Genomic DNA, 12501 nt, shown 5'->3' on the forward strand with positions numbered 1-12501 from the left:
GAAGACTAGCACATTTCAGATTTTTGCGTGGAAGAGTAGCACATTTCGTTATTTGCGTGGAAGACTAGCACATTTCAGATTTTTGCGTGGAAGAGTAGCACATTTCGTTATTTGCCTGGAAGACTAGCACATCTCAGATTTTTGTGTGGAAGAGGGATACGCAAGGCAGTTCATATAAGGTTGTAGCAGCCGTTAAAAAAAAAAAGTTACATAAATATGTATGTTTATACTATAATTATTTTTCTTCGGTCATGCTGAAAGTTTAGTGTTGTATATGGAGCCTTTTGGCCGGTTATTACAAGTAAAATAAACGTTTATTTTTCCTCCTACACCTTTCGGCATTCGCGTCTTTCTCAGGGAATCTTTATTTATAAATAAATACGAAAAAACATATACATACAGTATCATATCAAGAGGACCCCGTTTCAAAGTGATATTATTTATGTTATGTTTATTTATTTACTTAAAAAACCTTCAATTAAAATAAAGTTAATTCTCTTAAAAAAATCCATATTGGCCCAAGTTTAAAGCCCAGGAGAATACTAAAAAAACTCAACAAATTTTCAACAACGCAAACGCAAATGAAATATTTTCCCTCGAAGAACTGTCCAAATATTTACATTGGCAAAAAATTAAGATATCACATGTACGGAAAATTACAATAAAAAATAGCAAAAATCAAGTAGACATGGCAGTAAAATACGACTTTATGCAAAGCGAGGAGAAGTTGAACCTAATGAAAAAAAATGTTCAATGGTCAACCATGAAACACTGTGAATTGCCTAAAGCTTACAAGGGAAAAATACCTTTAAAAAAAAGAAAAGTGGATGATATTCAACAAATGATTAGTAAACGGTATATACCGTCTGAATTTCATGATTTTCATAATACAATTAAAGAAATATAGAATAAACGTTTGAATTTTCAATATATATTATGCTTTTATGATTTACTTTAAACCGGAGACGTGCAGTTTTCGCGGCTTAACAATCTGAAATATGCTACTCTTCCAAGCGAAAATCTGAAATGTGCTAGTCTTCCACGCAAAAATCTGAAATGTGCTAGTCTTCCACGCAAATAACGAAATGTGCTAGTCTTCCACGCAAAAATCTGAAATGTGCTAGTCTTCCACGCAAATAACGAAATGTGCTACTCTTCCACGCAAAAATCTGAAATGTGCTAGTCTTCCACGCAAATAACGAAATGTGCTAGTCTTCCACGCAAAAATCTGAAATGTGCTAGTCTTCCACGCGATTAGTGAAATGTGCTAGTCTTCCACGCGAGAATCTGAAATGTGCTACTTTTCGACGCGAATAATGAAATGTGCTAGTCTTCGACGCGAATAGTGAAACGTGCTAGTCTTCCACGGTAATTTGAGATGTGCTACTCTTCGTTGGGAGCGACGATATGTACTTTGTTAACTATGTTATATGTATGTACTAGCCGACCCGGCGAACTTCGTCCCACCCATAACTAGATTTTTAATTTAATCGTTTTGGTCTAACATTTTCTCCAACAGACTACGATTTCCAATGGCGAATTCATCGGCTAAGATTGTGGTTTGGTGGTCGTTTGCCGCCTTAAATAAACTAACGAAAGTGTTATGTCCATGAAGAAGGTCGCCGGCGGCAACAAAGATCCGGATCTATAGTGAATTTTCCCTAGAAACATTATCTTATAGTTGGTGACAATTTCAAAATGGATTCGTATCCTTGTTCGACAGAAACCCAATATACATACTTACATAGACTGAGATGAAATAACTTAAAAGCTAGTTTCACGAACCAACAACTTTAGAAAGCAATTTAAGGGAAAAATTGTTTTTTTTCTGTCAGGTTCTATATTAAATTCAATTAAAAAATTAAATCTTCACTAAATTGCTTTTATTAAACTGGCTTTTAAGGTATTTCGACAGGTAGTGGTTTGAGATTTACCACTGCACAAATAAACCCTGGTATGTACGAATGAAGCTTTAACGCATAATAATATTGGCAAATCACACCCAGTACACGAGAGTTCGATATACTCAATGGTGCAACAGGTCGATTTAGTCTGACATTCGCGGCACCTTTTCTCACTTGGCGATTTTTAGTAATAACTCGACCTCAGCATCACCTCACATCTCTTTTTTGCAATTGGACTTCCTTTACCGTTTCCAATACATGTCTTGAATATTCGTCAAATCGGATCATAAAAAAAGATTTTTAGTAGTAACTCAACTCCAGCGCCAACTGGCGGGTTAAATTGTGAAACTAAACTATCCAGAGACTCACTCAAACACACACACAACTTTTTTGAAATCCCTCCAGCCATTTAGGATTTCACTCACAAACATACCTACAGAAGTATTATATACACATTCAAAGATAAGGAAAAGTCAGTACGTTTGTATTTTGCCATGCCCTCTTTTCCAAGAGCCTACTTTTCTCCATGAGTATGGGATTGATTTCATATATCTCCATACGAAGTTCCAGTACTATACCATGAACACTTCCAGAGATATGCAGTATGAAATCCGGCTTGTATAGTAGGTGCCACGCCCCCTTTTTCAATAGCTCCATATTTTCTCAATGACTATGCGATTAATTTTATATATCTCCACACCCAGTTCCAGTACTCTACAAACAACAATTCTAGAGATATGCAATAAGAAAAATTCGACTTGTTTGGGAGGTGCCACGCTGGTATAAAGTTCCAGTACTCTCCCATAAACACTTCCAGAGATACCTATTATGAAAAATTCGGTTTATATGGGAGGTGCCACGCTCCATTTTCAAATAGTCCGAAATTTTATTCATGAGTATGCGATTGATTTCTACTCTACCATGAACATTTCCAGAGATATACAGTATGAAAAATTCGGTTTGTATATTCCAATTTTTCTCCATGAGTATGTGATTGATTTCATATATTTCCGTACCAAGTTCAAAAATTTCTCCAATATTTCTCAAGAGTATGCGATTGATTTCATATACATAGTATCCCCATACTAAGTTCCAGTACTCTAGTATGAACACTTCGGGGTTCGGTGAAAATTCGGTTTATATGGGAGGTGCCACGCTCCCTTTTCAAATAGTCCGAATTTTTCTTCATGAGTATGCGATTGATTTCATATATCTCCGCACCCAGTTCCAGTGCTGTACCATGAACACTTCCAGAGAAATGCGGTATGCAAAATTCGTATTTTATGGGAGGGCCCACGCGCTTTTACAATAGCTCAAATTTTTCTCAAGAGTATGCGATTGATTTCATATACATAGTACCTCCATACCAACCCACCAAACAATTTGTGTTGCCGGTAATAAGAAAACGTGTCGCCCTCGGAAACAAATTTATTGCCGGTAATATTGCCATCGAATCGATTTCCTATTACCGGTCGCTCTAAAACGTCCGCCGAAGGCAACTCGCCTGGGCGAGTCGTTTTCTTATTACCTGAATGAGTCCTTTTCTTATCGCTTCAGGCGATATTTGGAATAATTTTATTCTTTTTAATACCTCATTTATTTTTTTGTATACCAAATTGCAACTTACAATCGGAATTAATTCATTTTCTCGCTGTTAGACTTCCTATTTTTTCAATCTTGTCTTTGGGCACAATTTAGACGCTTTTGGCCAATACTATTGACGCCATATTCATAAGTTTCGGAATTTTTGAGAACTTTTTTATTCAAAATTGACATGAACGAAGTGATGTTGCCGATTTGTCACCACAGCAATAAATCGGTGAGTCGCCAATTTGTTGCCATTGACGATTGTTGCCTATTTCTCATGTTTTGCATGGTGGGAAGTTCCAGTACTTTACCATGAACATTTCCAGAGATATACAGTGTCAAAACTTCGGTTGTATATGAGGTGCCACGCCCTTTTCCAATAGCTCCAATTTTTCTCCATGAATATGTGATTGATTTCATATATTTTCGTACCAAGTTGAAAAATTTTACCATGAACGCTTCCACTACTTACTTTAGTTAAGATTAGTTAGCCAAGGATTAGAGACATGAGCCTCTTAAAAGCAATAAGGGATTTGATTTTTTTTTAATTTTGAGTTGCGTCGTTATTTCGGAGGACCATCGGCATGTGAATTCATATAATTCGGTAATGACATAAATTCGAGTAAAAATACGATTTTTAGTTACATATACATATTATTTTTCCTGTTATCAATACATATTTTGAATCTGAGGATAATCGGACCATAAACCCGATTTTTAGTAATAACTCGACTCCAACGCCACCTGGAGGCTCTTTTTTTTGCAATGGTATTGTTTTTCCAATTGTCAATACATATCTCGAATATGAGACGAATCGGACCATAAACACGATTTTTAGTAATAAATCGACTCTAACGCCACCTGGCGGCTCTTTTTTTGCAATGGTATTGTTTTTCCTATTGTCAATACACATCTCAAATATGAGGCAAATCGGACCATAAATACGGGTTTTACTAATAACTCGACTCCAGCCCCACCTAGCGGCAGTTTTAATAGTTATTCTGCTATTCGGAAGGCAGGCAAATTCAAGAAATAAATGTCATAAAAATCGGCCTTTCTTGAGTTATAAATGGTGTAACTAACACGACTTTGTTTTATATATATAGATGAATGCACACATATTATTAATTGCGATTTTAAGCCTAATTGTTTGAGTTTTTATGCTTTGTATCGAATAAACAGACTCCCTGATGAAGGCGGAAAAGACGCTGAAATGCGTAGAAGGATAAAAGAAAACTCTGTTTTGCTTTTTATTTGACCGGCCGAATTATTTAAAAATTTGAATTTTGTGAGAAAACGTAATCAAAGCTTGAACAATTTATACAGTTGGTGTTTAGGCGTGACTGCTAACACCAGGCGCCTAAATACATGTTTCCTTTGTGCAATTTATGAAATTTTCAAACAGGCACTTCTCACCGGCCATGTAATTGAATTTTCTTAAGTTTTAATTAGATGGCACTTCAAAGTATGCTCTGCCTAGTCTGATGCATTCTCCGGACACTGCTTCCGGAGTTTTCTGCGGACTCTGCATGGCTTACAACCAGGTGGTAATAGTTGGTTACCACTAGCCACAGTGCCTACCCACTACTTTTTGGGCCAATAAATATTTTTTTATGAATGCATGCAGACATACTGGTCTCCCCACTCACTGAGTTATTGAGTTGGTATACCAAAAGGCAGATGGAAAGAGACATATCTTCGCTATTTTGGGAGGTTTAGTCCAGGGAACCAAAATAACAGTTATCACATTTTTCAAAAATAAAAACGTCATGGGCAAAATATTGTTGTAGATAAGATTTTTCAAAGTTCTTGAGGTCCGTAGGACTTTAGTCTTCTGTTAGGCTGAACATATTCAAGCATATTAATTGTATGATGAAATCTCCAAAAACGTAAATTTTGAATTACATTTCTTTATTATTAGACGTGCGATATAAGGATTTAAAACAAAATCTGAATTTGATCTTCGGTAACTCCAGTAGTTTTCGTTTGCCATCAAAAAATTATACCGTTATACTGGTTACAAAAATCTCTATCGACGCCCCGGGTCAAAATTTGTCGCCCGGTTATCGTAATCATGCCCTAAAAGGAGTTGCATATATGCCCCGATGTCTGAACTTGGCATCCTTGCGAAACTGATACGGCTGTGTAAAATGACGTGATTTCTTTCATCTGATGCTGGAAAATAACACTGCAGAACTGAACCGCTCAGGAACAACTTTACAAGAGCGTGCCATTTCTGGCGGTAATAAGAACCGCGAAGTCTGTTCTGCCCTTTCCAAGTTGGATAAGAAAGCAAAGCGATTGAGTCTGGTGGTCAACGAGGACAAGACGAAGTATCTCCTGTCATAAAACAAACAGTCAACGCATTCGCGCCTTAGCACTCACGTCACTGTTGACAGATATAATTTCGAGAGAGTAGAGAATTTTTTTTACTTGGGAACCATTAACGCCGATAACAATGTCAGCAGAATCACTCTTGCCAACAAGTGCTACCTTGGGATGGGTAGGCAATTCAGGAGTAAAGTCCTCTCCTTACATACGAAAACCACACTCAATAAGTCAGTCATCATGCATTTGTACTGAAATCCAAATCAAGTTTTGCACAGCTGATTGTTAGACCAATAAATATTTTCCCGCCCGGCAAAACAAATTTTATTTTTAACACGATTGTACCGGTGCGAAAGGTTACTGGTATGTCTCGAATATGCCTAAAATAGCTGCTGATATTAAACGCTTTCTTCTAAATCTGCGCTCTGCCAGGGCAAAATGTCCATACACAATTATGAACAAACAATTATGCTATTAGGCGGTTACAGTGGCTAGGGCAAAAATGGTATATTTTCATGTTTTTGGAAATATTTATGTGTTCGATACATACCTTCCAATGTTTTTGAATGCATTTATTCGTTCAAAGGAACCATATCCTTGCCTTGGAGTGTAAAAACCACGTTTGCCTGGAGAATAAAATAGTGGATCACTGTCTTCAATTTGACACTGCTCCAGTAACACAACAGGTATCATTTTCTTCTGGGTTTGGGTTGACGCATTATTTGCATCTGATTTTTGTTTATAAGCTATTATGTCGAGTGCTTCGTTAATTTTTTGCCGCAAAGTATCTTCAGAGGACAAAATAGATAGTAATTGTGGGGTCGGGATTTCAAGCAGCATGCCAGTTATTTTAGACGCGTTTGTAGGATTAATAGAATATATCTGAAAATATGTGAAATAAAAACACCGTTAAAATGAACCGATATTATACATAAATATGTATACATTACTTAGTACAGTGACCCAAATAAAAATTGGGACGCGACATTTGAGCAAGTTTTGCCATTAGACCATTAAATTTTAGTATAATAAAGTGTAAATATGAAGTAGCTATTAGAACTGGAAAACTATCGATGGCACTATCGATAGTATCGATGGTTTTTGACTATCCAAACCATCGATGGTTTTGTAAGCACTATCGATCATTTTCACTCATACATACATTATTCACTAAAACTATGTTTCCACGATAAGTGATTCGCTCTCTCATTCGTAATTCGCTCTCTCATTCGTGATTGCCGTCCGAACCAAATTACGTAATTCGCCATACAAAATTTTGAGAGCGAATCACTTCATTCGTAGGTTATTCAGATCCAATCACCATGCGAATCAAGAACAAATCGTTGTCTTCTCTAATTTTTATCGACAACGGCTGTAAACACATAGACCACACACATCCCACAAACATTGAAAAAATAGCTAGATTCGTTAAAACTATTGATTTAGCTAATTAGCCACCACACATTTTTTCTCCACCGTTAAAATGCACAATAAACAACACATTAAACAATAAACAAAAGCAAAGAACAAGAAGCAGAGATGCAAAGTTAGTCAGGAATGTGTCGTGTTGATTCGCCGTTCGTAATTGAGAGAGCGAACCACGTGATTCGGTCGTCGTGGAAACACCCTTTAAGAGTAAAAGATGGCGGTACCTGTTTCATCTTGTGAGTCGGAAAAGACATTTAGCATAGCATGGCAAATAATTTCAGAGCGCAGATGCTGCTTAAAGCCAAAAATCGTTGATAAACTTTTTTTGTGTGTACATATTTTAGCAATTCTGATCTCATTTTCAATAAAAGTTGTTATGTTTAATTTTTGGACTTTTTTAATCGCAACTATCGATAGTGTCGACATTTTCGATAGTATCGATACTATCGATGGTTGTGACTATCGAAACTATCGATGGCCACGACTAGCGATAGTTTTCCAGCTCTAGTAGCTATGACTTACCGTTGATTATTGGCATTTTTTTTTTGTGGACGGTGCTCTGCTTTTTTTCCATATAAAAAAATTGTCGAACATACTTTGTATGAAAAAATGCTGTAGGTTCTCTCCTTTGTGTGACAACATCAAGGCGCATGCCACAAATGGGAGGAGAAGCTCGGCCAAACACTGACGTATTGTGTAAACGCCAATCCTTTATTATATGAAACGGTGCTACAAAAAAAAGTCATAAAATACACCCGAAACAAAACCTACCGCTATCGTCGAGCACAACATAAAAATAGGTTCCATATAGTTCCTGAAGCCTCTATTTTTATTTTATTTAAAAACAACCGTTATGTTCGTACTTGATGCAGGTATCTATTAGCATCTTGGCTACTTTTCATCCGATTAAAAAAAAAATTTAGAAATTAAAGAAACAAATATTAATATAAAAATAGTCACAACCAACATTAAACATGGGGAAAATTTACTGAAAAGCAGACTTATGGAAGTAGAATACAAGAAAATAATAGAAAATCAGAAACAATTTTCTAATAAAGTTTCAATAGACACGCAGAAACTACATGAGAAAAAATTAGATGAGCAAATATCAAAAAAATATAACAAAATTTGGCATAAGATTTAATGAGGATTGGTTTATAAATAAAACAGATATTCCCATGTCTAAGTATTCCCGTTGGCTACTGTCACTTGGAGGCAAATTCGCATTGCCGGTGTCTAAGAAAACATTTTCCCCGATTCCCATAATTGCCGACTTAGAGCAAGGCATACAAGATATTACTGACGAAAGGGAAAAAGATGCAACAAGAAGCAATATCTCTGCAAGAATCAATACATTCTACGAAAGAAAAATTTATATTGAAAACGTATGCAGACACCAGAAAATTTATAGGTCAACACAAGGAAGAAATAATAATAACACAAGCAGATAAAGGAAATAAAACGGTAATGATCTACAAAAAGGATTACGAAGATAGAATGAGGGAATTACTGAATGACAAAACAACATACAAAACCATAAGAAGTGATCCTACCCAACAATTATTGAGGAAAAACAACAATATAGTAAACGACTTATTCAAGCAGAAAAAAATTGACGTAAAACAAAAATTCCACTTGACATGCACAGCAGCTAATGCTCCTAGATTATACGGACTACCCAAAATTCATAAAACCGGTACACCTCTCCGACCAATATCCTCGTCTACAAATGTTCCCTGCTACAAATTATCGAAGTTTATTGGCAACATTTTAAAAAACATAATCTCTGACGAATATAATATAAGAAATTCCTATCAACTGAAGGAAAATCTAAAAAATATTACTATTGAAGAAGATGAAATTTTAATATCATTCGATGTCATATCACTATTTACGAATATCCCGATACATTTAGCCATACAGACAATTATGAAGAATTGGAAAAAATTAGAGAATTTTACAAACATTACACGAAAAGAATTTCATACCATACTCGAGTTTTGCTTACGGGATAACAATTACTTCAAATACAATACCACCCTTTATCAACAAATTTATGGCATGCCAATGGGTAACCCATTATCCCCTACCATAGCGGACATCGTACTTGACAAAATATTGGACGACAGCATAGCTGAACTTAAACAACACGACATACATATAAAATACATAATTAAATATGTAGACGATATGTCTGCAATAATTAAAGCAAAAGACGCGGAAGACATACTAAAAATATTAAATGCACAACATACAAAAATACAATTTACAGTCGAAAGGGGAAAAAACAAGAAAATTGCCTTCCTAGATGTAGAAGTGCATAAAAAGGGAAACCGAATTCTGCTGAACTGGTATGCAAAATCCATTGCTTCGGGGAGATTGATAAATTTTCATTCCAATCACCCATGGAAACAAAAAATAAACACCGCTGCCAGTCTTATTAGAAAAGTCCATCTGCTCAGCGACGAAGAATTTACAGAGCAAAACAACAAGAAAATAAAAAACATATTGCACAAAAACAGCTACCCGCACGCGTTAATTGAAAGATTATTACAAACAACAATAAAACAAATTCGCCAACCGAGCCAAAACAATGAAGTACAGCCAAACAACACTAACAAAAAATACATTGGGGTGACATACATACCAGGACTTACAAATAACCAAGTACTCCGAAAAACAATAAAAAATGAGAATGTGATATATGCACACAAGCCCCATAACACAATCAACAAATTGTTGACGAAAACCAAAGACAAGATCGAAAAGGAGCAACAACACAATGTAGTGTACCAAATAAAGTGCAAGGGCAATGATAACGAAAGCTGCAATAAATGCTACGTAGGCACAACAAAAAGAGCGTTGGGTATAAGAATCAATGAACACAGAGCGGACGCGAGAAACAAAAAGATGACAACAGCACTGGCTCAACACTTAACAACGCACGAACATATAGCGGACTTCGGCAACACAGAAATTTTGGACATCGAAAGAGGAGAAAGAAGGAGAATGACACTGGAGAGCCTACGAATACAACAACAATTGGACAACGCAATCAACTTTAAGGAAGACGTCGACAACACGAAGAACACATATGCAGCCGTACTAAAATTAAAATATAAATAAGAATACTTGAATAATTCATCCTAAATGTTGTATTACTTTCAATCTGTGCAAATTAATGTAAAATTCTTGTCAATATTTAATGTGAGTTTCAAGTGATATTATGTGTGTAGATAATTAGGGTTAAGTATACATGTACATATGTAACTATTGTTTTGTATATATGTATGTATGTATGCAACTATTATTATGTTTTTGTTAATCATGGTTTTCGTTCGTTCTTCATGTTTATTGTTTATCGTTCAAATAAAACAGACTCCCTGAAGATGACACGAGAGTGTCGAAACGCGTAGGAGGGACAAGGGAAAAATATAAGCATTTCGCCTTTTACTCCATCGGCCAAAGCAGCTCCAACCCAGCAAACTAAAAAAAAAGATGTTTCGAAAAGAGGATTTGTAGACCTTTAAAATGATGTATAACAATATATTGTTAGACTTAGTTTGTGGGGAGCTTCAATCGGATTTATTTTAATAAGCCACTATTTTTCTGAACTTTTTCACCTTCACCATCGCTGATTTAAAAAATGTCTATGAAAATTGCAAAATATGTAGCATTCGGTTAAAAGAACATTTATTTTCGAATAAATTGATACCTAACCTAATGCGGTTGCATAAAAAATGTAGAAGTTAAGCAATTTAAGCAGAAATACTGCCTTGAATTTACTATACATATATCGTCGCCTTAGAGTGTAAACCTGCTAACGACCAAAAAAAATATTTTACTGTAGAGGCAAAAAACTAAATATATCTTTAACTCTTAGTCTGAAGGGCAAATCCTACATATAGTTTGCTAATCGCGCGACGTTCTATGGCCCTAATCCAGAACGAATGAAACAAATTACGTTTTTATGGTTTTATTGGCAAATTTCTAACTTAGCAGCTTTTAGTTTTTGTATTTTCAAAACTGAAGTGGATTTAGCAGGTTTTTTGTATGAATAAAATTGTTTCTATTTTATTTTTTTGTGATTACGAGCTCAATTTAAATGTTAATTAAAATAGTATTCCACAGATACAAACAATTATATATATATAAAAAAATACAGCAGATTTATTCTTCTGTTTATTGCAACAAAAATAGGCAGTTTATAAAACATATATTAGTAACTATAAGTGAAGTATTCCTCTTTCAAATTAATAGTACAAAGACCACATATAAGATAATTTAAGTAGGAACTCAATAATGCCAGAAAGTATGATCCATATTATTCAATCATGAGGTAAAGTGTTATAGTAGGCGTGGTAATCTTCAGGAAGTAATCGTTTGAAATACTGGAGATCTCATACTTTCTGCGAGCAATCGTACGCCTACTCTCGTATAAATTCGGAAGGTGAGAAAACGGCAAGGAAACAGCTACTGGGGATTTTTTTGCGGTATTACTTCCCATTCGTTGGAGAATCTTAGTTTGAAATGTGTCGCCACTTGGTGTATACAGTAGGGCTCGTATATCAGTTACTTTAGCAGCATCTTTGCCGCGACCGGGTAGAATGCTATTAAAGAATTGAACTGTGTTAAGGCTTTTAAAGAACGTGTAACTAAGATAAGTTACGTCATATGGTTTTGGATTTTTTCTAGCTGATCTACATACTTCAAAGTATTCTGCAAGAACATGGATATCTCTTTTCTTAAGTGCTCGTTCGATAGTGGAATGGATACAATCAGCTTCCATTTGGGTATGGCCTATTTCAAGAAACTTTTGCTCAATAATGACATTGTTATTTATAGCTGTGGATAACAAAGCATTAGCCATAATACTGTTTCGGTTTTGATATGTGCATTCGTCGCTATAAAAAATTACTGTAATTGGCTCCCCGGAACTATTATTTGGTACAACATTTTTTTCTATCAAATCTACCCACACGCTGGAAAACTCTTCTGCATTTAATCTTCCTTATGTTTCGTTCCAGAAGTAACAATAATTTTCTTGAGATATAAAAAATTAAAGCTTATTCGTTGGCTATCAACTTGGCTTAAACGCTTAAAGTAATACTCTAAGATAGAACAATAATCGAGCGACAGAAGCACATTATGTTGGATTTAGCAGTTGAATTTGAACTGGTTGTACTTAGCAGCTTTACTCATCAAACAATTTTTGACAATTATATTTTTATATTGGCGTATTTTTTTTTGCTTG

The 12501-nt window shown here is 35.3% G+C and overlaps 1 protein-coding gene across 1 annotated transcript in view; it reads right to left on the reverse strand.

Annotated features, from left to right (window-relative positions):
- The window catches only part of LOC118748146 (E3 ubiquitin-protein ligase hyd), a gene marked incomplete in the record, with an annotated part of 830802 nt that overhangs the window by 214226 nt on the left and 604075 nt on the right, over positions 1-12501 (reverse strand). Inside the window, 1 exon segment of the mRNA XM_036482478.1 lies at positions 6370-6701. Coding sequence (XP_036338371.1) covers positions 6370-6701 — 332 coding nt within the window.

Source organism: Rhagoletis pomonella, unplaced genomic scaffold, assembly GCF_013731165.1.
Source record: "Rhagoletis pomonella isolate Grant_MI unplaced genomic scaffold, Rhpom_1.0 Rhpom_scaffold_00001, whole genome shotgun sequence".
Lineage (NCBI taxonomy): Eukaryota > Metazoa > Arthropoda > Insecta > Diptera > Tephritidae > Rhagoletis > Rhagoletis pomonella.